The 26,324-nt window shown below is 45.2% G+C and overlaps 1 protein-coding gene across 2 annotated transcripts in view; it reads left to right on the plus strand.

The window, feature by feature from the left end:
• Positions 1-835: 835 nt before the first annotated feature.
• LOC120895518 (protein scabrous) overlaps positions 836-26,324 on the plus strand; it is a 65,453-nt gene continuing 39,964 nt past the window's right edge. Inside the window, exons 1-3 of one of the 2 annotated variants that reach the window (XM_040298974.1) lie at positions 836-1,088; positions 3,702-5,021; positions 16,526-16,853. In XM_040298974.1, coding sequence (XP_040154908.1) covers positions 4,582-5,021; positions 16,526-16,853 — 768 coding nt within the window. In that variant the 5' untranslated portion in view covers positions 836-1,088; positions 3,702-4,581. The remainder of the gene's footprint in view (positions 1,089-3,701; positions 5,022-16,525; positions 16,854-26,324) is intronic. The other variant, XM_040298975.1, reaches the window with a different exon arrangement.

Raw genomic sequence — 26,324 nt, forward strand, 5'->3', positions numbered from 1 at the left:
AAGAAATATTGTTCAATTGTGCATGTTGTCATCTATGTCACGAGAACACCATGTTCCTAAACGCACACATTATTATAAAATAAAATCAATAAGGTTTGTGCACTACACCGGATTTTCCATTAATTCCATCCATCAGTCGTGAAATGAAAAATAATTTGCATTTTTATTCAAAAGTTTAAAATCACTAAAAAAGACAGATACCACCGAATTTTCTACACCAATTTTATCAAATAAGAAATAAATTACATAAATGAACTAAATTTAATTAAAAATCAATATTAACACATGTACACTATTGCATGTTCTACCATAATTTCAAGCATAACTTTGAGACAACCGAGGTTCACTTAAATACGTTAACAGCAAGAGGAAGTTTCTTAAAAAAACGTAGATATTTGGAATTATGTAGTAGTTGATTTAGAGACGAGAATGACGGCAAACGACCTACATTAGTTTTTAAATAAAAAAAACAACAAAACCATGATGGAAACAACGTCAGTTATCTTATTTATTTCATTCATTCCATTGTGAATTTAATGGCACATGCCAATTCATTAATTTAAAAGTAAAAGTAACTTTGGTGATATTTTATTTTATTTCTAACATTTAATTGTTTGATTTTCAATTTATGTACCCGCATAATAGCGACCAACCCTGCAAAGGAGCATTAATGAACTGCCGGCACGGCGAATGAAGTATCGCGTACATGCGATGGTTCTCTCACGCGCGCACCTGTACACCAGCACCAGCCGAGCGTTCGTTCCGCTCGCTAGGGGTTGATTCGCGCGAAGAAAAACAACCGATCGCGGCGGCAAATGAACCAAACAGAAAGCAACTCTCGTACCGAGCGGACGTCTCAGATCGTCGCAACAGGGTCGTCCTGCAAAGCGTGCACCCGTCAGTAGTCTGTAGGATCATTCGTACGCCTAGCTGCAAAACGTAACCGCGGCAATCAACGTGTGCAAACGTGTGTGTGTGTTTTTTTGTGTGAGTGAATAAGAGACAAAGCGAAAATGGATTAAAACTTTACAAAACAATCGCCATAAATAGTGTTGTCATTGTGTGAAGTGTTGGAAATATTAAAAAAGGTATTAAAATTAAGGAAGAGAAACGCTTTATTTGCATAAACAACTACTAAACGAAAATCTCTCACTGTCGTGAGTATTTATGTGTATTTGGGAGTTTTTGGTTTTCGAAACCATCCTTTTCTCGACCTGTTCGAGTGTTTTTGTGAGTGTGTGTTTGTATTCAAAAGTGTCGTGAGAAAAGAAAGTTTCACAGCTGCACTGATAACGGCAAACGGTGCTTCCGTTGCTCTGTTTTTCGTGTGTTGCGCTTTTATCCCAGTTTCCCCTTTTTCGCTGCCATTGACAATGAGCTTAACGCTTAAAACTGTACACACCAAACGAAACGTACAAACCAGCACATTGGCAGCAAAAACCGGTTCAAGTTTAATGAAAAAGGATGTACTTTCCACCGCACCATGAGCTTGAGCGGCAAGTTCAACGTCCGAAGCAAAGGATGATAAAAGTGTTTCCGTATGGTTTTCGGGGTAGAATTAAATATTTATCAATCACAAGTTTCGGTAACTACAAGTGCGCAGTGTACCGCTGCAGAGAGCCGAAGAAGGATAAAGTTGTGTCGTACGGATCGTACCGGACATGGGGAAGAGACCGGAGGCTTTTAGTTTCATGCTTGTGAATGAATCTCAAAAGGACGAGGAAAAGACAGCGTGTTGCAGTGCAGTGAACCGTTGGAAAGTAGCGAAGAAAATCGGTGTAAATTAACAAAAAGTTTGCCAGACGAGGGAAGAATAGCGAACCCACTGGCGGGAGTTGGATTAATCTCTTAGATTTAGAACTCTGTTAATGGAGCTTCGGTGTGGACAGAGAATGTGGACACAAAATTAAGCATGTAATGAATATTAGAGGTGCATTCATGTGCTTGGTACAGATGAGGGTTTTAATGGTTCATTCACTTAATTAAGACTATTCTTTTTTTAATATTGTCACTAACTATGCCATAAAATGATCAATCAGGTATCATTTAAAAACCATTAAAGACACTTCTCATAAAAATAACAGACGTCCAAACATTTACTATCCTAATTGTTTAAAATAAACCCGCCATTCAAAAAACCACACACATACACGCTCATTTGATTGCTCTTCCAAAACATCACGATACGATTCCAACCGTTTTTGGTGTATTTTTTTCATCCTGAACCAAATCAAAGCACAAACGTATTGTTATTCTTGTTCCTGCCGTATGCACCATCGCTGCAACCGGGCCCTTTTCATCGCCGAACTTTATCAACGCGAAAAACCACACCGATCATTGGAATAACAATTTTGCGACGCGAACCGCACGCAGACTGGCCGTTTTTTTATTTATTTTTTGACTATTCAAATGGGAAAAGTGTTGTCATCGGGCACGGCCGAGAAATGGCCTAAAAGAAGAGCAACAACAAAAAAAACTCGTGGAAAAAGCACCGCATGTGAATGGAAAATAACGCATTAATGTGGCGACCAAAATAAACTAACAAATGTTTCACCGATGCTAATTGAAAATTTATCATCCACTGCGCCTGTGTGTGGGTTTTTTTTTTTTGTTGTTTTTGTTGAATTTTCCAATGCTCAATGTCTGCATCGTTTGTTGTTGTTTTTATTTTGCTTTTTTAGTGTATCCTCCAATTTAAATGTGACTGTGAAGTTCGACAGCAAATGTCAGGTTCAAAACGCTCAACGATTGGCAAAATAAAATCAAAACAAAAAATACACCACTATGTTAAAATAGGCTGCCAAATTTGAGCCTGTTCTTGGAGGTGGTTAATGGTGGTGTGTGTGTGTGTGTGTGTGTTTTAGCAGAGAATCGCTCTTTACCGTAATTCACCGTAATTTGAAGAGGAGCAACAACCTAACAAACAAAAAAAAAAAAAACAAATGCCTTTTGTGATGTGCCTGCACGTGCCCGATGGGGAGAGTGTGTGCGCGCGCCATGTGTGTGGGTTTGAGGTGAGCTTTCAACCTCACTTTCCATTTTTATGGAGTGGTTTTCCAAGGAACACTAGAACAAACAGTCGAGACAACCTTCGAGCGCTGTGGAAAAGTCGGTATTATTATTTTAAGCTCACAACACAATCTCCCGAACCACACCACGTTCACGTTTCAAGCTGCGGAGAGGGAGTACGCAAATGAAGCTTTCTTCTTTCTTTTGTTTTGGTAGTACACGAAGACTAATTTTGCTTCGTTTCCATCATGGGGGGGCACGTAATTGTAAAGCGCAGTACGGTTTAGTAGGTGGCAACAGACGAGCCGGTGTATGTAAAAGATAATATAAATTAACTAACCTCTTCTAGCGACGTCCCTCAACGTTGTTCACCGTACACGGAGTAGACACGGTGTGTTTATTTGCAACGTGTTACGTGCAGCGACGCTCATTCTGTTTCATCATAAATGTACGCTACCGTTCCAAAGAGTATTTTTTGCTCAAGGTGTGAACTCATCAACGGATCCTTTTTATGTTAAAATGTTTGGAGGCAATCAAATGAAAGCGAAAGGGGTGTTGGGGATGGCATTCCCCTTACCAGCATCAGCTAGCAGTTGGGTTTGCGCAGCCGTTAGGTGCACCAATTCACAATTTACCCACCAATCACCAATCAAACGCTTCGTCTCTATTAATTTTTTCTCTTACTTTTACAGTTTTTTTTTGTTCAGTGCTGGTAATTCGTAATAGTGTGCGAAGTGTGCAGTTCAACTGAACCGATTCCCCATCGAACTTACGTCCATTTTACGCAGATACACCGTGGAATGCAAAGGCGTTCGATCGAACGGGTGAAAAGCGGTAACTCCGCGTTGTAACGTACGAGCCAACGGGCCCGCTGTGCAGTGCAGTTGTTGTGTGAGTGTTTGCATATTGCAGCGCGAGTGTATGTGTGTGCGGTACGTTGCTATGTACGTGTGCAACCGTGATCGGTGCCGGTTTTTCGTTGCCATTTTCGTATCCTTGCTGGTTCGCCTGCTGTGACGGCGCGAGTGAGTGAGTGAGCAAGAAAGCAAGAAAAAAAAATAAATAGCAGTGAACGAAGCTTTAACAGGTTGCAGTTGCATTGCACAGCGAGAGTGTGTTTGTATGTGTGTGATTGCTTTTTTCGTTGCTTAATTCTTCGCCGTGGTTCGAGTTGCGCTGCTTTTTGCGCAAGCAAAAGGATAAAGAAAACGGAACGAAGCGCAAGTAATAACGCTTCAAAGCAAGGAAACGCATCCTTCCTTTTGCACGCTCACGGATCAAAGTAAACAACGTGTTTGTGGGGCATCCTTTCGTAGTTGTTGTTGTTGTGAGTGTCTTATGTGTTTGTGTGTACGCGTGTGTGTATCTATCTAATCGCGTTTCGTGTGTGGGATAGTGTTTTTCTTCCGCAATAAGTGCGCAGCACTGTGCGCCCGGATATATGCAACAAATTTAACGCCGCAAGCAAACGTACAACAAGTGTGTGTGGGTGGGTGTATGCAAGAAAAGCATTCCTTCTCTTAACCTTTACCTGCCACTTTATCTTTACATCTCGTACGGTGAGAGTTGCGGATGGAAAAAATGCTTCCCAAAGCACACAAGATGGTGAATTCATTCGTGTCGGTAGTGATTATCCTTGGATTAGCAGTGGTACCGTTCTGCCACTCCACTGCCCTGAACGGTGCAGTGTCTGGGGGCGTGCCGAGCAGTAGCAGCAGCAGCAGCAGCAGTAACATTAATAAAGCGTCCAACGTGAACTTACCAACGCGTCCGACCGACAGTGCGCTACCGGGTGGCGTCCTCACCGGCGTCCTTCCCGACGCCGACAGCGAACGGTTCGATGCGCTCACGCTCGAGGATCAGGTGCGGCTGCTGTCGAAGCAGCTGAATGCGCTCACCTACCAGCGCCGCGAGGACTACAAGATGCTCGAGAACGGCCTGAAAAAGTACGTGCGCAAGAACGCGGCCGAAATTACGGACGCCCAGATACGCGAGGAGCTGGATCAGCTGAGGTAAGCAGATGGAGTGAGAGAGAGACAGAGTGGGCTGTGGTTTGCGGTTTAAAATGCCTCACATATGCCCCACATATACACCGGATAGGAAGGGATGGACAAAAGGGGTTTCAAGCAAAGTTTGAAGCAAAAAGATGCACTCCTGCGCTGGGTGATAGCGGAGGAAAATTAAAGGAGCACAGGAAAACTTTAATTAGTAATCGCTTCCGTACCGGCAGCCGGCAGGCTGAAGGACGGGCCCGCCCCGAACGAGCCTGAGTTGGATGAGCGTGAAAGTTTCGTTTCGCTTTCCAAAACCACTGCCAAAGTTTCTGGCAGTGGTTGCAGTGGCGGTTAACAGTGGGAAGAGTAAGATGGCAGATAATCCACCAGTGACTGAAACTGAATCAGGAAACGGAAACACTTTTGCTATGGCAAGAGAGAAGGATTGCTCGGAAACCGGAAGGGGAGTGTACTGATGAGCCATAAAATGGATTGGAATGTACCACAATCGGGTCTTGGCAACAAGAGCATCATAAAAAACAAAAAACAACACGAAAAGAAAGTTGTGCAATAGTTAATAACAATTAAATTTTATGTGAGTTTTTGAATTTCTGACTTAACTGTTGCTAAAGTGTCGCAATAATTTAAGCGATGAATAAATCTTGCAAGGGAACGCTGGTGCAGCTGTCTTGCAGAAGTTGCGTGTTGAGCGCTAATTTGACGATTAAAACAACGACTGGAATTATAATCAAGCTACGGGCTGAATAGTGCTGCCAGTAGATGCGGTGGTACGTGTAGCGTTAGGATTGAGTTTGAATCTCAACCTTGGTTCTAAAAAATATTACAAAATTATTCGTAATTAGAAGGATGCATGAAATAAGTGATATTCCTCACGATCATTGCATACGTTTTACCATGGCCTTTTGGTTGTTTCCCGCATTTTTTTGGGATTGTCTCACGATTTATTCACCGTTTTCCATATATTTGAAGATTGTTCATTCATTGCATTTGTCCCATTGAAACTCAATACAAATAATCCGAATAATAAATTCTGAATAACGCCCAATAAATCGCGGGACGAATCCAAAAAATATGTAAACCAATCACCTTTTCCTTAATACATGCAAGAACTCCTGTGAGGAGGCAAGGGGTTCAAAGCTTATGCTGTGTTAGTTCTAAGGACATCAAAATTGCTAAAATGTTTTGAATTCATTCAAGATGAAAAACGAATTTCGAACAATGCATGAATATGAGGTCGTTCCACTACAGCTAAACTTCAACTCCAGATAACTTCAACACTTTCACCAGCGTGTCGGTCGTAACATTATGACGGATTTTTTCCACATTCTAGCTTTGTACCTTCTGCAATCCTTGGCGTCCTTGGGATCTCATCATCTTGATTCTTATAATTCAAATTAGTTCAAATGTGTTATCTGGAGCGTACCCACGACTCCAATTCTACTTCGACTATTGTTAGTCCGATTCTGATACCGGCGAAATGGGAACCACTAATTCCGCCCGAATTTGGGTCATCTGGACTCGTTCTGAGTTATTCGGAGTCCTCCGGAGTAATCCAAAGTTATGTGAAGTCTTCCGGAGTCAGAGTCATTTCGAGTCGTCCACAGTCGATCAGACTCGACCTAAATCGGAGTCAGACCCACCTTCCGGAGTTGGTTCCTAAACTATCGGAGTCGGATCGTAGTCGATTCCGAATGTTTGCTAACTTTATCTGTCACTAGTTCAAATCATTAAAGAGAGCATGTTGCATTATTTTAGCTTCTTATTTTTAAGAAACACTAGAAGTCCAAAATCTATTAAGCTCTAGCGCATGACTGAAAATTGAATCTTGAAAGCAAAACACAAATACCTTCTAAAGAACTCTGCTGCAAATAACATTGAAATAAACATTGCCAACTGATCGTTCATCTTAACTAACAATAGAATCATCATATAACAATTAATGTTTTCATAAAACCTCCCAGCAAAGCCCCGTCTAGTTAAATTACATTTCCTGCTCATTGAAATGTATTCAAAGCGTAATTTTTCCGCTTCGCAAACCCCATCCCATCTCAAACTTTTCATTCGCTTCTCCAAAATCCCAGCCACAAAAAATGAAAGAAAAAAAAATCTGCCATAACACACCACAACAAACCCACAATGGGTGTACGGTCAAATAACGAATCAATCAATTTATTCTACCCCGTTTCTCCGGGATCGCAGCAGGAAAGCGTTACGCACCCGTGCACCCGTGTACAAGGGAGCAAGAACGGAAACTCTTCCCCTCGACAAGAATATCAGCAACAACAAAAAATTTGCAATTTCCCAAACCTTCAAACTCGAATAAACTTCGGAGTTTTGATAAATGATGAAGGACCCCGGCTAAACGCACCCAACCGGTAACCGAAACGAAACCGAAAACAGTCGGTTTTGCCCCCTCCAAACCACCGTGCCGCGTACCGCCCGCGTTGCTTTTGTAAAGCTATTGTGAACCTCTGTACAAATGCGCATAGAATGTGTTGTGTGATTTTTATTAAAAGTCGATAATAATTCCCTGGTTGTGGGGGATGAATGAGAAGAGGTTCAAGTGAAAGAGCACAAAACGGCAGCGGGAGCCACCTTTCTTCTGTGCATTGCAAGAGGACTGCCGCAACTTCAGCACCCAATTCCACCACTGCTCCATACGCTCCTTCCCAGTGCCTTCTAATTAATGGTTTCGCAACTCATTTCATGCACTAATCTCTTTTGCCAAGAACATGCCAAAACCTCGCTCCCGGGAAGGGGGAAAACCCCCCCATTTCCCGAACAAACGGCCAAAGTCAGCAGTCAACCTTGGCAGCACACAAACACACATACATACACAAACAGTTTAGTAGTGGCAGTCCGTGATGAAGGTTACGATCCCTTCCGGTTTGATTAATGAGAAAGTATTTTCCAAACAGTCAGTCTTCGACCGCACCAGACTCGGTGGAAAAGTGGGCAAAAAAGTCACCGTTTCTCTTTGGCCAGGGCTTTGCTTTGCTTTTATGCTGTTGCTGACTTCTTGTGTGGCAGCTTTTCCAACACAAACGACTTTTTACTGCGAGCGACAAAGCACAGTAATCCCTGTGCCCGTTCCCAACCTTTCCATTCAGCGTTCCCGTGTTGCGTTCCCCAATTCAATTGTCACCGTACCGCACAGATTCGCAAAATGTACGGAAAAACGAACGTAGCCGGGATGTGTTTTTGGGAGGCCGCGAGCAGAGTGAGAGAGAGAGAAAAAAAACGGTCGGGAGGTTAAAGCTAATCGACGGTACATTTATATCCATTAGAAACAAATTGCTCCCTACCAAGCGGATCAATTCATTTTATCGACCATTGGGCCATTCGTTCCCGTACGGTTTGTGTGGCTGTACAATCGAACACTGAGCATATATATATAGAGATAGATAGATGGCAGCGGTAGCGGCATTAGAAGTGGTTCTTCAACTTGCAACTTGCGTAAAGGATGTTTTTCCCCAGCATGCCGGTCGCACAGGGTGATGGAACAAGAAAAAACGGGAGCTGGCTGTTCCGAAAGCTTATCGCCCGCCTGCATTGCATGCCGTCCGATATGGACGTATTCATCGCAACGGGGTGAGAAGTTACGAGCGCTCTTCCCCGATAAGCAAACGATGTCGGGGCCGGGGTATTTAAATTGCACTCGATATTGGTGTACAGAGCAAAGCTGTCCAGTGTCATCTTGGAAAGAGAGAGAGAGAGAGAGAGAACGATCGAGCCTGCTATCATGGACGATACTTTCAGCTGGACTAGCGATGGAACGGAGGCATCAAAGGCTCTGCCCAATGCACGAGAACGTGTATCGATTGAACGTAGAGGAGTATTACACGATTTAGCACTAGTCGGATGCCACTCGGGTAGAAGGTGCTCTCTTTCTATTCTAACCATTTAAATTATTTGATTTGTTTCATTTTCTCTCGCCCGTTTTCTATTGCGATCGATTACGGATGTTTGCACACTATCGCTCTAGAAGCACCATTTTACGCAAAACTATTACTTTAATGCGATAATCAACGTTGAAATTAATTAGGCTATTGTGTTACGTTGATAAGTTCTATCACTCATTGTTTTTGTTTATTAAGAAGATCTCGTAATAATATCAGAAGAAAACATTTTTTAAAGTAATCAGAAAATTCAGTGTGACTCGAAATAATAGATTTTATGTATGAGTGATTAAATTTTTAATTACATTTTAGATCATTTCCTTTTCAAAAGCTAACTTGTGTTTTGCTCAAACGTTGCAATTCGATTCTTTTTTAATTATTGTGCCTCTTTGTTAACTAAAGCGAATAATTCACTCATTGTTTTTGTTTATTAAGAAGATCTCGTAATAATATCAGAAGAAAACATTTTTTAAAGTAATCAGAAAATTCAGTGTGACTCGAAATAATAGATTTTATGTATGAGTGATTAAATTTTTAATTACATTTTAGAACATTTCCTTTTCAAAAGCTAACTTGTGTTTTGCTCAAACGTTGCAATTCGATTCTTTTTTAATTATTGTGCCTCTTTGTTAACTAAAGCGAATAATTCATGTCTTCCGCCGAAGTAGACCGGTCTATACGACACATACGTTGGCTCCTACAAAGCCAGAAGGTATCGATTCCCCATAACAAGAACTGACTGTATTCTGCTGCCAGCAAGACCAGCAAGAATACGTTAGATCGTTACGTCAAAAAGAACAATTCCATGATTACTATACATAATTTCATTAAAAAGTGTTGTATCATGCATAATTTAAAAAATCTATAATAATTTGGAGAAATACTAATATGGGCTTGTTTATATGTCTTACTGACTGGTCCACTCATGAGAAGGTTAATAAGCTCTAAGTATGGGAACCTCGGCCCATTTCAAGGTTTGAATCGAAGAGCTATATGTTAAAACGTACTCTCATGTTTTGATAAACGTACATGTACTGAAAATACGATAATATTTGAAATTTTTGGTCGTTGAAGATACTGTAAGACCTGAAATCACACGAAATATAAGCTGAAGGTGTAAATTAAAAAAAAATCTTTCACTGAAAATGTTCAAACAGTCTTTGCAGAACACAGAACACAGAAAGGCAATAGTAAAAGTACAACAAAAACTTTAAAGCCACTTAACCCCTCACGCAACCCTCAACGCAGGACATTTGCATGCGATTCAATCGCAAATCTCAAAGCCGTACGCCTCAATAGCCATCCATCACCTGCAAACAAGTCGTCCATTGTCCATGCCCGTCAATCGTTTGCCATTGCCATCAAGCCCCCGGTCTTACGGTGGCACCTAAATCCTTTAGCCATGGTTTATGTCGCGCGTTCGAACATATACCCTCCGCGTCCCATATTCGCATTGGCGAACGGCACACATCGAGCACATTCTTTTTTTCCACTCGCTCTCCCCCTTTACGCACCAACCAACCAACCAACCACCAGGACACTGGGGTTAAAGCACGGCGAGCTTTACTTTAACCCGAATCCTTGCTGACATGCGAATACATTTATCATTTACCTGGAGGCCATCCCGAACGACGTGCCACCGTGTTTCGATTCCGTATAGCCACATTGGGCTTGGGCTTGTGCTTGTGTGTACAGTGCCTGCACTGTAAAGCCTCGACTCGACAACGTTCACCACCAACGAGGTGGAGCAACAACGACAAAAACGCACGATGTCGTAGCCCTGCAGCCCATAGCTCTTCTGTGCCCAAACGAGGCAGTGTTGCCAGCGTCGGGGTACTGATGTGCTTTACCCGGTTTTTGTGTGGACCGAACCCGTGTGTCTGTACGTTTTGCCGAAGTTCGAACCGCCGGCGGCAATGCCAACACCAGCGCAGGATGGCAGAAACAGTGAACAGCGGCCAACAGCGGGATCCTTTTTGCCAATCAGCTCTAACGACCAATCTTGCAGAAATGGTGCGTTTTGAAGGAGCTAAGCGACAGCAGCCAACAAAAAGGAAAAATAAAAGAGGATACAAAAATCACACACACACACACACACATGCTAGACTGCTGCTGCACGTTTCTCGGGACCGGCGCTCCAGGACATGGCAGTCGGCAACTGTAGTCCGTCGAGCGCCCGGAAGCTACGGTTCTGTCTTGCTGCGGTAATGCCACTTGCAGCAAACCTGTGGGTAACGAGGTTTTAAGCCACCTTGACGGGCTTTTCCCGTACGAGAGGACGTTTCTTTTCTATTCTTTTTTTGCTTGGTATTTTGTACTGCTGCTGCCATTCGTCTGCCATTCGTTTCCTTGGCCAAGTGTCGCAAGAAATGGCCCCGGCAACGTGCACGGTTGGAAAAAGTGGTTTCCCCACCGGGAGGCAAATGATCGATTGCTGGTGGAGCGTTTACGATGGTGACTTCTTCTGTCGGTGTTGTGTGTGTGTGTGTCACCCCGGTGATCGGCCGAAACAAATCGCACGTACACGGCACGTACACCGGATCGGATAGGAGCTGGAAAGCCGTAAGGTCGTAAGCGTTGCCCGGTACGGGATTTGGGCTGTGGACGATACAGCGCTTGACTTTTCAGTAACTGCGTGCTCAGTTCGGCGCCCGAAAAGCTCGGCAAAATGGAATTTAGGACGTTGGTGACGTTCCCCTAGATGGTTGGCTGGTGGCAATGAGGAATGCGATTTTGATCCGCTCGGACACTTCAAGTGCAAGGTTTTGTCGATTCCCCTTGGTGAGCGGTAGGACGTTCTTTCCAGCGGCTCGAGGTTTGTTGGTGCATTCTCCCAGCAATCGTACTTCGTTTGATGGAGCCATTAACAACTACCACTTTTTGGTGAGGGTAGCCTTATAATTAAATAGTGACAAAACTTACAGTACCTTCACAATAATTACCCACACTTATTAATGATTGCTTTATCCCGTGCTGGTGCAAACGTCGTCTAGTGCTCGACCCGTAAGCGAATACAAACGTCCATCCAACCCAGCAGTGGGACATATGTTCGTGTCCGGTTCCGAAACCATTCATTTGTGTGTCGAAATTTCTTATTTCCCACGAGCCACGGTTACCGGTCAAGAAATGGCTTCATTCGCTTCCCTGCCAGAAAGTCGATGCTTTGCATTTTAATTAACTCATCAAACATGAAGCACCACGGACGAGGATTTCCAGAAACTGGGTGGCACCGGTTCAATGCGTATGGTGGCACCACCGTGGTGCGCCTTGGTGACCAAAGGTCACCAATGTCATCTCATAACTTCCTTTTTGTATGTGTGTGTGTGTGTGCTCCATGAAGGTAAAACTAGCGTGGAAAAGTACTCTCAATCTACTATGCCGCTGCTGCTGCTGCTGCTGACACTCCAAAAGATAGCGGGGACCGAACGAGAGAGCATAAAAGTAATAGCATTGCTCAGTACCCGCTGGGGGACTTTAATAAAAATATATGAGGACATTGGACAGAAAGGGTATAGGGCTTGTTACTGTGCGCCTGTGTGTCTATCTGCGCTGCTGTTAACGTCATCTTGAGCCTTTGTGTGTATTTTCTGGGCTGCCGGTGCGCTACGGTGGCGTACCGTACAACTCCGCCGTACCTACGTTTTGCGTATAATGCGTGAAAGCAGCTCAGCTCATCTTGGCGCACGTGCACTTAGCACCGGTGCCAATCGGTGCCAATTTAGTCCCGGCGAATATGTCAATCGTTTGTCAGACGCGCACACTCACACACTAACCGTCCCACGTACCAGGACCGGATCCGGGTCCGGGGGTACGTGCGCCACTGCTTTTATAGCCCCTGTTTCGTCTGCTGCAGCATCTCACCGCCCCAAGACTGGCCCCGGAGGGACCAGTAAGCTGAAAAGAACGGGTGGGGTGCCGGATTTGGGGACACCGGTACACGGTAGCAAACGGTTCTCGGTTGTGTAGCCGTAAAGCCATCAGCTTCTCCGTGTCATCCGTTGGGAGGATATCTCTCGTAAACACGTTTGCACGTGAGCCACCACGCTACGGCAATCGGCAAAGAGCAGGGCCGGCAAAGAACCGGCGAAGAAAAACATCCTATCATGTCTTGGTTCGGCGTTCGGGTTGGGTGGCTCGGTAGGACGAATCACGCTGCTGGAGTGTTATGTGTTTTTGTCCCTCTCCACTTCACTTACAGCGAACAGTACAGCGGGGCAAATGTCTTTTCTGGCAACCTGCGACCTTTGCTGCTTCGTCAGTCTTACACGCTGGGTATCGCTGGTTTTGGGGGATGTTTTATGATCGAATTAGCTTCACGGATGTGCAAAGACAGAGCAGGCAGCAGCAGGGACACACTCCATTTAACCTCAGGGAAGCATGACCTTAGCTAACACATCCAATCATCCTTCAGCGGCGGCGACGGCGACGGATTGTCCCGTGTGACCGGGTAAAAGATCCAGGTAATTGTTTGGGTTTTTGGGGTTCCAAGCTCTCATGGAGCTTGGAGAGGCTGCTTGTTCACACGGGGCCATTTGGTTGATGGTGAAGCCTAGCAGCGCTTCTTTTCATCCGGAAAACTCCGGACAAGATTATGGTGGACCACACGTTCAAAATGAAGCGTTAACATCGATGGGCCAATACGACGCGTGAGCAACAACGTTCGACAAACACTCAATAATTCGGCCAACCCCCTAGCTGAACCGGATCGATGTTGTCTTGTTTAGTTTCGACCTTTTACCAACAGACGTGCCAGGGATGAGAGGGAGAAATAGTAGCATGTAATAAGCCTTTCATTTATTACTCAATGTCTGTCCCCCAGGTCCCTCATTCTACTGCCGGACGTTCAGTTCGGTTCGGAGTGTGAAACTCCCCGTACGGCTTCCGCAAACGGAGGCGCCCAAGAAATCAGGCCTGGCTTGATAAACACATTAGGGGCTGGTAAAACTAACCCCGACCAACAGCGCAGTCTTGTCTGCGGGGGAAAGTGGGCAAAAAAGAAGAGGAAAAAAGTGAGAAACATTGAAGGGTATCGGTTTGCACCAACACAACACGGTAGGTTCGAAAGGCCAACGCCACGTGTCTGATTGCAAGGCTCAAGCGCAAAGAAAAACGGCTCAAGAACTTTCCCTTTCTGGTGGTGTAGTTTGGTTGTCGATGGGGAGAGGGAGAACGACAAGAAAAGAGGCTTATGAAAAAAAGACACAAATACACACACAAACACAAACCAGACGCGCTTGCAAAATGGAAGTGCAGCACAAAGTCAAACGATTCGAGTTGGGATTTTTTGGGGTTTCTTTGGAAAACCCGCTCTCTGAAACAGAACCGTCTGGCAATGTTTGCCCTTTACTGACATGAGACGATGAGGTAGGTAGGTTTGTTTCAACGCAAGCTCTTCTACTGCTTCGTGGTTTACCGCTCTGCCTCCCCTAATGCACACACGAAGGAAAGTTAAACACATTAAGCATTCCACCCTCCCACGCCGCATTGCACCTTCCCGTGAACAAAATCCACGTCCTTCGAACTGACCGCGTTGTTGGCCGCGGGGACGTTCTGTAGTGGGTCGTAGAAAGAATATAAAATGCTGTTTGGTTTGGAAAAACACACACAAGAATAGAAGGAAAATCCACCCAGCTGCTCGTTTTTTTCTTATACGCGGAGCACCCACACGGTCACGAACGGTGATTGAATTTGGCTGTTTGCATGATCACAGGCGAATGGCAAAACATTGCCATCTACCTTTGGCACGCAACCACGTGCCCAAGGAACGTTCAGCAGAAGAAAAGATTGTTTTTTTTTCTCTATTTATTTTTAAACAGAAGACCAGTTGTTCATCCAAGCCCAGACAAGCGTACCCCGTGGCTTACTTACGCAACAGAAGATTCACGCACGATAACACGAAGCCCACGAGATGGGAAAGCCGTGTTTTCGCCCTCATCACCACCCATCCGAACAGGTCATTTAATTTGCATTTTTTATGCCAATTAATGAAGAAAGAATTTCTGCTAATCACACTACAATCGATTCCGCCCTGGGCAAGGGTCCGAAAACACTAGCCAACAGGCTCTTCGCGAATGTTCAGCAGCAACACAACCGCTCGAGGTGTAGGTTGGGCGCAAAGGTGTAGTTGTAATTTGTGCACCTCCTCCTCGACGCTCTTAGCGATTTTTGCGTGACCTACCGCTACTACTTAAGCCTTGCTGCGTGTTCAATGGCGAAACCAACAGGCTCACATACAAAAAAAACTCCCTCCTCAAACTCTCCAAATAAACGGGAAAGCAAAAGTACAACTTAACCAAATCACTCACGGAATGTTCTTTTCGCGTGGTTCAAGCCCACCAGTTTCGCGCGGTCTGGTTTCTCCCTCCGGAGGAGGCGCCCGATGCTTTTCTTCGCCTCCGCCCGATAAGAAGCCAAACGTAAGCGCACGTGTGGGCGCGTGCGAGGTTGGGGAAGCATTCTTCCAGTTCTTTTTTTTTGTACCATCTATTTTGAAAGCCGGAAAAAATACCAAAAGCGCGTTAATGTGTTCGCCATTGCGTTGATAATGAATAAGCCGGGTTGGGCCGTTTTTTTTGCTGTCCCGTTCTTACTCGCTTTTTCTTCGTTTGTTTGCACCGAAGCACGATGATGATAGAGCAAAGTTTGGTGCCTCGGAATAGCTTTGATTATTTAACAGGGTTGTGGGTGGTTGTGGCCTTGGATGGAATTTATTTCATGGTGATAGCCGTATCTATCGCCGTGTCCCTTTTGTCGGCAGGAGAGTTCTAGGGAAATGTGGCGTGAAGTTATGTTGCTTTATTTACTCAGCAAATAAACAAAAATACTGAAATGCTCAATACAAATAGCATGAACAAGTACGGCTCAGCATTCCTGGAAACGACATGTGTAGCCTAACAGGTGTTTGATTTAATGCACTAAAGACGTGAGACTTTTATAGAACGGATTGTTTATGGAATGAAGTAAAGATCGTGACTAGCATTGATTAAGCAGCGTGTAAACTAAATTGTTGCTCAAATTGCATACTTCTAGGAGAAAATACTTCCAACATTAATAAAACGATCTGTTTGCTCCCTTGTATAGTTTGCGCCTAAAGTGCTGCAATCTGTAAAGCATGTTTAGTGTCTCTCACTAATTGGTTTGCTGCCTGAAATATAAATCAATCAAATAATTCCTACTTCAATAAAGGTTCATTCGTAACAAAAGTTTCAACAAATCTTTAACAGATTAGAATTTGTTTACCATCCCGCAGGCAGCGTTTCCAAGAAATCGGGCTTTCCCCAACACTTTCACCCGACACGGCAACACCGCAATAAGATACTTAACGAACAAAATCCTTCCTAATTGACTCGCAACTTATTGCCCCGACTTATATTAACCATTTCGGTCTCATTTTGATAATTAATAACACTCCTGCACCGGTTTCCTCACGCAACTCCCTTCCTCCCCACCTGGTACAGTTTCCTTTTCCCGGGCTTTGCGTTAAATTTTAATTGTACCCCAAACGGTCTAATTCCACGAACTGGTACTCGCTGGTGCCGAAAAATGATTGTGCTTTATTCGTCTACCTTTCTTCATGCTTTCTGTTCTTCTTTTTTTTTGCAGAGCCGACGTTAATCAGCTCCGAGAGACAAACTCCCCGAGCAAGGAGCGACTCACCGTGCAGTGGCTCTCGCAATCGATAGCCGAGATCCGGTCCGAGCTGGCCGAGCTGCAGGGTTCGTTCGGCGGCGGCTCCAAGGATGCCCAGTTCCGCAACCAGCTGCTGGAGGATCTGAGCACGCTGCGGGCCGACTTCGGTACGGCCAAGCTGGAGCTGGAGTCGCTCCGCTCGCGCCAGGAAAAGACGGAAGTGCTCGTGCGGGAGCTGCAGGAGGAGGCGGTCCAGAGTGCGGACGATATCAGGCGCAGTCTCAACATGCGACACGAGAAGGTAAGCGAGCGTACGAATCTATTCTTAAAGCGTTCTACTCGTTTCTTTTTGCTCTCCCAGACAAGCAGGCTTATTGTGGCGGGGAGGGCCATTAAGACAAATACGGCCAACGGGTACTGCTGGCGAGCAATTTTTCTACCGAGAAACCATTTTCCATTTGAAACGGAGCAACGCCAACGCACAATAAATAACCCTTAATGTTGAACACCTTCCTTATTGCTCTTCCGGGAAATGGTCTCAGGACCGTCGCTTTCATCCTACTTAATTGAGCTGTTGCATTTCACAGCTTCCCGGGAAAGAGGGAAAGGGGGGAGCGAAATGGGGCAGAAACGCAAAGAGAAATGAACATTATTGAAGTGACTGATGATCATTTCCGCCAATCTTCTCCGCTCACTGGAAGTTTATCATTTCGTGCGGAACAATATGGTCCTGCTGCTGCTGTTGCTGCTGCTGCTACAGTGGTGAATTTATTCGAGTGAAGAAATTTCCTCGATGATAAAGCACAACCATCACCACCTGAGTTTGGTGGGATTTTTGCCTTCTCGTTTCCCTTGTCCCTTACAGGGGTACGGTTAAAGCAATCGGGTGCGTCATAATGATGCTTTATCGCACTGACTTTTTCACCTTCATTTCGCCACATTGTTCACATTCGCAACTGCTTCCACCTTCAAGTAATCTTACACCTCGGCAAATAATAATGGCCAAGAGCGTATGTGTGAGCGGGCGGGAAATTATTCATACGGATGTATGAGTGAAACATGACTAAGGCAAATCGGACCCCCCCCCCCCCTTTCAGCTACGCCGTCCGGGCACGCTGGGAAGAAAAACGACACAACCACGAGTCAGCAAATGGTAACACACCTCGTCATAAAGCACGACCTCACGACCTCGTCCTGGGCAGGGACGAACCTACCGAAGGATACCATATCTGCATACCTTGTAGCAGAAAGATGGCGAGACGGTGTGTACCATCGTGTGTACCACTTTACACCTCACCGTTGGTCGCTGTGCCGTTTAGCATATCAAGAGATAGCGAACCGGGATTCCTTTGTTTGCACGCTGCCTATGATTATAACAACAAACTATGCTGCCGGCAGGTTTAGAATTACCTTATTTGTGCTGGCGTGCCCATTAAAGAAGAAGGTAAGCATGATGAAGGCGCGTATATGGGACCGCGCTCGGGAAACAGTGATCCACCGTTGTAAGCGTGTTGCGTGTTCCGGGATCCCGGTACGCTTCGGTGCTAAAAGTAACACTTTGCTAGTAAAAGTTCTACAGAACCCTTCCCTCCGCTGGCCCATTGTAGCGTGAGGTATGGAAACATGAGGGGTGGTAAAGCATCCGAGATCGTGTTCCACTGGTGTGGTTTTCCGACCCATCAGTGGGGTAGAGGCTGCGAAACGGGGAGAAGTATTACTATATTGTGATACTTTGTGTGCTTTTGTCGGGAGGGGGGAGGCATTTTCCGATGCATCCAGTAGAAGGTGTGAAATTGGAGCGCAGTTGTTGCGAAAAGCTGTCGGTGTAAAGGGATCCCTTTTCAAAACTGTTGCACGGAAGAGGAGCTCACGGTGTACAACTTCAATAGGAAGGGATGCATGAAAAGACAAGTTTGATTTGTTACATGTAACAGTTACTCGAAAATCACCTAAACCGATTATTAAACCGTTAAACATGAGAATATGTAACGCGGATTGCATACATCTAGGTGGTTTGTTGTATGCGTATGCTCACTTTTTCACAGATTGACCAAAATTCCCTTAATGTATGCAACCCGCACTACATAGCAGCTAGAGAAATGGCAATACAAAGCATTTCATTTACTTACTTTCTAGTCACTTATCACGTTCACGCCCTCTCGTGGCATAGTTGAAAATCCTTCTCGTTACGAAAATAAACCACCACAAAATGCCCGAGCCCGGCGAACAAGGGCGAAAATCCACCAGCCGAGCATCAACGAGCCGGTGCTGGCATGAAAAACGACGCACACTGTCGTAGATAGATGGTGTAAAATGTATCAACTGTGCCGGGTTAGTTTCCGAAAAACGGAGCGCGTAGGCTTCTGGAAATAGCCTTACCATAATCCTACGTTCATGAGAATCTATCTTGTAGGGTAAGTGGCCCTGCTGATTGTGTGGTCGCAAACGCTGGCAAGAAATGGCATTTCTGCACAACGAGAGAATGAGCTACAATCCCCTCGACGTTTCTGCGTACCTGGGTCACCCATACTTCAAACGGTGCTTGTAGACAAATGAGAGTTAATTTCGTGCTCCAAAAAAGGTATTACCAAGCAAAGCCGGACGGTGTTTAAGAGAGTTGTGTGCCCTGGAAAACGATGACGCGCATCCCCACCCGGACTCTCCAGTGTGGATTAATAAAATTATCGTTTGGATTTGCAGTCTGGTGGTGCTATTTTAAGGCGGCTAGAGAGCTAACAGTGGGTGTAACGACCTGTAAGGTGTCCTTCCAGGGGCACGACGCACGATGTTGAAGTACACCTCCGCACAGATTTTGTATGCGGGCTGGCGTGGGGGGATAAAGAGTGTAAATGTGTTTTATTATGGGTTTTGGAGGGAATTTTGTGTGGCGTTTGAATTGTGTGCTTCGTTCCGAGAACAGCAGAAATGTAACACAATGTTTATTAATTATAGGTAGCAGGGAAGAATCACTGGCAAATTGAGCTCCAATGAAGATTTGCAATTTCCAGACACTTTGTTATGAGCCGTGTATGCTTGCGTTCTCACTAAAAAGGCACTTAAACAGAACCGTCTACTTAATAGCTCTTCAAAAGAACAATCGATCGATCGAAGCATATGAGAAACGTGACAAACATCAAACAGATTCCCTGCTTAATGTGTGAAAATTGATCAAACCAACGAAGAATGTGTAGGCGGTAACGGTAGCCCTGCTTTGTTCAACACGATTGACCCATCAGCGAACGTCACCAGGTCGAAGAAACCACAACCATACACTAACCAGCAAAGCTTAGCCATTAAGTGTTGAGTCGCTTCCGCCCGACCACTCTACGAACCGGTGAGGTCCTTGCTGATAGCGTTAGGAGGCGTTCGGAAACATACCACACCTTAGGAAGTGAGGTACCCTCTGTTCTGGTCATCCATCACTCATAAAACACCGCCATCGATGACTCACCCGATGGGCGATGGGCGAGTTTTTCCATTAACATTGCCTTTCGCCTCCCAAACGATAACGGACGTTTCCGCCCTGCTAGTTGTTAAGCGAAGGGTCGGTCTAAGGCCTCGTTTCATAGACAGAGCGAGAGAAGGAGAGACGGTTCGTTTTATTAAATTCTGTCTGCATTTTTCCCCACTCCCTTCTGTGACCTGCCCAACCAAACCATCCTGGGGGCATGTAAAGCTGCTCCATTGGAAAACGCCTCCCTAAAAAAGCAACGGCCCAGAACTAGCATCGCCGTGTGTTTTGCATTCTGTGCGGTGGATGTATGTGTAGTGCGTTGAAAAAATAAATTAAGGATAGGCCAGTCACATACACATGTACAGTACCCTACCCAGACTGTTACCCTTCTCCAAGCAGGAAGGGAGCTGGGTAGATCTCCCGAAGCAAAAGCCGTTGATAAATGTTTCATGTATTGGGGCATAAATTAAATTTCCCTTAATTATGACCCTTCTCCGTTCTGGCAGCCCCTATCCGCTGCCCAACAACGTTGTTTTTCCGCTTTACCTTCCCCAATCCCCCCCCCCTGCTTCTCATTTAGACTTCCTTCCCAGTGGTAAAAGGACGTGACGATGACGTCGTTGAAATTTACCTATAGTACGAGGCGGCACGCCTAGAGGCACCGGCGAGGCGTTATTTCACGCTTCAGCGACTAGAGCACGTTTTCCGGTCAAAGTAAAAGGAGGGAGAGAGAAAAAAATATGTGCATGGGGGGACCGGGCTGCGTAGTTCCGTGCTTCACTTGTGGGCTTTGGTGCGTCACACGTAATGCAGACCGCCGACGGGTCCTGCGCCTCTTGGCAGGATGGCAGTTGGCAGCGCGTGGAGTTGATTATTTACTTCAACTACGTTACAACCGCCATAACCGCCATTGTGATGCACATTATGGTCGTTCTCGGTCTGTTTTTCCTTTCCTTTTCCTATCGAGTTCTAAGCTACGTGATACAGAGCAAACGCTGTTTTTAAAAAAAAGACCTTTAAAGCCACAATTTTTACTCACGTTTTGTTTTGTGTTTACCGAAAAATCCTGAACCTCGAGCGAGGTCTGTCGGCACCTGTTTTGAGTTTGATGAATTCGTTCTCTTCTCAGCTTCTTCTAATGCCCACGGCACACCGACCGTACCTGTTTGTGTTGATTGTGGCCGCATAAAAGAACGGAATTAAAATAAGCGACACCGTACTGACACGATAAAAGAAAGAAAAAAAAAACACATTTTCCACGCACTTAATACCGCGCACGTGGCGTATGTGGCGTTCGTCGGGCACAACACGTACCAGTGGGTTTTTGTTTTGTTTTTCATTTCCGGACGTACCCGCAATGAACCCTCGACACTAGGAAAAAAAAGAAGCGGAATGTTCCGGTCGGTAGGCATCATCAACGCATCGACAGAACCTGCTGCTGCCAGTGCAGATGGATGGTTTTGATTTAGGTACGCGCCCGTGCTACAACCGGCTGACTCTGACTCTGATGGGTCGTGCCCGGGTGCCCCGCGAGTGCGGTCATTAGGTATGGTAATGATCATGATTATGGTCCCGATCGTTCAAAAGCTTTCGGCCGTCTGGCTGCTTCCATTTTCAAACAGTGCTCGTGCTTTTGCCCGAAAATTATGTGTGAACACTGCGTGAAAATCTCGGAGCACAGCGACGGAGAGGGCTCCCTTGTTTGTTGTGTTGGTTTTTCGGCTACGTTCAAATGGTGGAATGGATGTCAAATTTGGAGTGAAATTTAATTGCACTTTTTCAACTGCGCAAAGGTGAAACGATTCATAAAGAGTGAGCGGGCCACGTACCCGTTCAGCGGTGGTTCGTCCATTAAAATATGGTAGTTCAATGGTAAATAGCAGTCACCTTTTACCCGTCGGGATTTTGGTACGGTCTCGCTTTACGAGCTGCAGGTTTAGGTTGCTGGAACGGTGCAGAATGAGAATGTTTTTGTCGAACTTTCCGTAAATGAGTGTCCTATAACCGTAAACAAGTGGTTAAGCTTGTGTTTATGAGCTTATTGGGACATTTCGAGATAATATGGCATTAAAAAGAAGATATTAAAAATTACGAAATATCTTCATTTTGTTAATAACGTTATTAATTACACTTTTTTAAAATCTGGCCTTTATATCTGTGACTGTATTTGATGTGCTGTTTGTCCCATGAGCATGAACTTGTCCTTAAAATTTTAGGAAGCTTTGTTGGACTTCGTTTTTATTGGGGTTACAGCATTGACAACGGTAGCTGATCTTGTTGTATAGTCGTCAAGCCAGTGACATCATAACACGGTAGCTGTGCTTTCAAATCCCGAATGGGTCGAATGGTTCATCATGTTGAATAAGAGTTTTTATGGGTGCTTCTAATTTTTAATTCTTGCCAAATTAGTCGGTTAGAGCATGTTTTTATAGCTTAGTCGTCCATTAATACCCAGCGTGCTAATAGAGCAACAAAAGAGTCTCTGAAACCAAACTATTTTTGGATTGTATGAAAGAGATCAAGACAATCTCTCAGCCTGCTGGCTCAAATGAGTATTAAAATTAATCTATTTCAAGGACAAAAAAGGAACAACGTCATGTTGTTGATAAAACATACCACCAGCAATGTTAAACCCAGCTGAGCATCTTTCATAATTTGCCTCCTTTAGTGCTCTTTCTCTCTTATCATCCACCATCTTCCTAGGTACATATTTAAAACCCTCTTTTTCAGCTTGCTTTGTGTACGCGGGCCACGTGCTCAGCTGTGTTTAGGTCGTAAAATGATGCCGCACATACACTGTTCATTTGTCAATTTCAAACGCCGAAGCCATCGGCTGTACCCCACAGCAGAACATCAGCGGCACTGTGGTACGATAATGAATTTATCTTTGCCCCTCCGATCATCCACCACCATCCCCATTGTTAGTCCCATTGCTAGCGGCTAGCGGCTAACGAGATTGTAAATCCAAACCCCGGCAAGTTTGGTCCAACATTCCAGCGCTCCAACGAAAGCGCTCATTTCAATAACAGCACGCGCACCAAAGATCCTCCCAAAATGTCACCGCCGCCACATCGGCCGCCTGGCGCACATCGCACGCCATCAAATGAACATCTGTTCGACCGGCATCTTTTTCTTCTCGGCGCACGTGGCATAAAGCAACCATTCCGCAACGGACGCTGGAGCGAGCGAGGGAATGTAATCTTACGCGCTCAAAAAAACTCCCCACAAAAAGCAACATTCCGCCTACTCCCCTGTCCAGAAAGAAGAAGTCTTGAAAAATGCGTCAATCTGCCAAAGATTGAGCTCCACTTTTCAGCGTTCAGCGACAGGCACTTCACCGAACGTTCTACGCTGGAAGCATTCCGGCTGGGGAGAGTGGAGCAAAAGGAATATAAAAGTCAACAAGCATTTAGTGACAACAATGATTCCACAATGGAGCTTTTCACCACCACCATCGCGTTCTAAACCATCAACAAATGGTCGCGTGTAGCGGGAGAGCAACAAAAATGGCCGCTAATCCGCACGCTTTTTTCCGTGCCGCCTTTTTTCTTCTTCTTCTTCTTCCTTCTCCCAAGCGCCACTCATGCTAAAGCCATCTTGGCCCGCCGTACTTCGCGAGCTGGAGAGTCTAGAGTGCTTCCGCTTCCGGGCAGTGTAGTAGAGCTGTGTAAGAAGAGCTTGAGCTTCAGCAGTTGACACAAATTACCGCGTCCGTCCATCCTGGTGCGTCGTTTGCCCCCAATCGTTTTGCCATTTCATTTCTAACTTCCTCGCCACCGTATCTCCACTACCAGCGCTAAAGGTTGTCACTCACTCACTCAACATTCAGCAGCGGATGCGTGGTTCCTCCGGCTGCCTCCAAACCGAGCAATTGCCTCCGGAACTGGGAAGGAAGCAGGTTGGTTGGTTCGCTTTGTTGCAACCGTGGTTTTCCGTTTGAGATCCGTGGGTGCGCTCTCTCTCTCTCTGCCAGCGCGTGGGAAGGTGGTGCGGTTGGCACCGGAAGAGGCTACAGGCGCCTGACTGACTACTTGACTGCCGTTTTGACGGACAGGATGCAAGAATTTTTCTCCAGTCAATTAGAATATTTCGCCAGCAGCAAACGAGCGAGTTGGACTGGGGGGGACGTCGTACATTTGCGTTGTTTAGCCAACGCTTTCTGAGACATAGGCCCTGGGGGAGGGGTTGCGAAACGAGCCTCCGCTCTAAGAAAATGGTTCGAAAAGCTTGCGCAGATCTTTCCTCTCGTTTTGCCACACCTTATTTCTTTTCGTTGCTGAAAGCCTTCCGGGTTTCACTGCGCGAAGCAAAGGAAGTCCCACTAAGAGGGCGAAAAAGGAAAACAAAACAACACGGCTGCGCTGGTATGACGTGAAACGCCGGCCTGCATGGGGGAGAATTGTTGCCACCGTGTTTCTTTCGGGCGTGCACAGCACAGATGAAATGGTCTTGAAATTGATTTTCGCTCGGCCGTTTTTGCTTGCCTGCCAAGGACAGCCCGCGGCATGCAAACGTTTACCATAATGGAAGTTAAACGAGCGGAAATCCTTAAGGCTCGGAAGGCATAGAGTGGGCAGCTTCCCGGCTTGGGGCTCTCGGCTCTCAAGCAACCATCGCAGTAGAAGTATCTACTTGCTGCTGGAGGTATTTTTGGTGCGATTTTAGCGACACCGTTTCGCACTTCGCTGTACGCAACGAGGACAGGCCACAGACCCTGGACGACGGTTGCCGGGCCTTCAGGCACTTTGAGCCGAACCCTTTTTGCACTCCGGTCGCGGGTCATTGGCTGTGCGTAGCATCGAAGCGAATTCTTCAATTCCACCCCATCGATGCAGGGTGATTTTTGTTTTGTTTTTGCCTGAAAACTGTCCCCGCACTGATCAAGTTTTGGGAACCGCTTGGCTGTTTCCGAGTGGTGATTCGTTAAGTTTCGAGATCAATTATGGTAACGAGACACAGTTGACGGGTGGCGCTACTGACGGTCGGCCGATGTATCTACGTAAAAATCAGCGAGTTTGTTTTGCAATCGGCAAGCTGGCAGAAAGAAAAATACAAACTTGCCCTCCCGAAACAAACAGTGTAGCCCCTCCCACGGAACCGGAACGCGGGCCGACGGATGTGTTCATTTCTCTTTGTTTCATACAACATTCGTTAGATTCTGGTGCTCCCACCGAGATCGATACCAGGTTTCAAATCAAATTCATCAATTACGCTAAAATGCCACCGCGGTTGAGTGACTTTCTGCCATTTCCCGCAATCGCTGGAAATGGTATATTTTCTTGGAAAAATGAAAGTACAAACTGCGTGCCTTATTTTTTCAAATACTGTAGGGGGGTGTTACGAGTAACGAGCGGCCTACTCCGCGATTTTTGGTTTGGGGAGGGGAAGGAAGGGTACCAGAAGGCTTAAAATTTATGCCGTTGAAATTGTTTGAAGAGTAAATAAATCAGAATGAGTTGAGATCAGAAGGAGGATGCAAAAAACAAATGTTTAAAAATTTAAACCGAAATGGCTTGGAAAATTGAGCAATGTAGGAAACATTGCATAGATGAATTTAAAAAAAATTGTATGTTTTTTTATAAAAATTAAATCAGTTCACCCACGTGAGTCAAATTCGTTGAAAATGTGATATGTTTGTCTAAAAATGATAAAAACGTACCAAAAAATGTTTGCTCCAAAATAATTTAATCATAAATAATAATGCATGAAACAAATATTCTTGAATTTGAATCGATCATGATTGTTTTTAATAATTTAATGTTAGCAAATTGGCGCGTGTCCTTCACTAAAAATCAACTTTAAATTGTTACGTTGCTTCTAAACTGGAACACCAACAACAAAACAAACAAAACACAGCAAAAATGAACCCCTGCCGAGGACATTTCCATTAAACGCACCAAACACGATCGTGTGACCTTATTAGGAGGGCACACAAATATAATCAATATTCCGATCGGATCGTTAAATTGATTTCCTCTACCCCAACGGTTCAATGGATTGTGTTTGTTTTTTGGTCTTTGTTTTCCTCGCCGTTCAATCGCGTTTTGCATGCATTTATTTTTCTGTATTGTTTTCCATCTATACCTTTTCCATCGCACAGAAAGAAAAAAAACGATCAAATAACCCTCAATCCGACCCACAACAACAGTAAATCGTTAAAAAATGAACCACGATGGGTGCGAAAAACCACCTACAAAATCGTTTATCTTTTTTTTGTCTCCTTTTGCCCTCCCTACATGGTTCAGTCTCTCTTTAAACAACCCCATAACCCAACATCCCCCCATTTTGTAGGGTGGAAAATCCTGCCCACAGGACGGG

Source organism: Anopheles arabiensis, chromosome 2, assembly GCF_016920715.1.
Source record: "Anopheles arabiensis isolate DONGOLA chromosome 2, AaraD3, whole genome shotgun sequence".
Taxonomy (NCBI): domain Eukaryota; kingdom Metazoa; phylum Arthropoda; class Insecta; order Diptera; family Culicidae; genus Anopheles; species Anopheles arabiensis.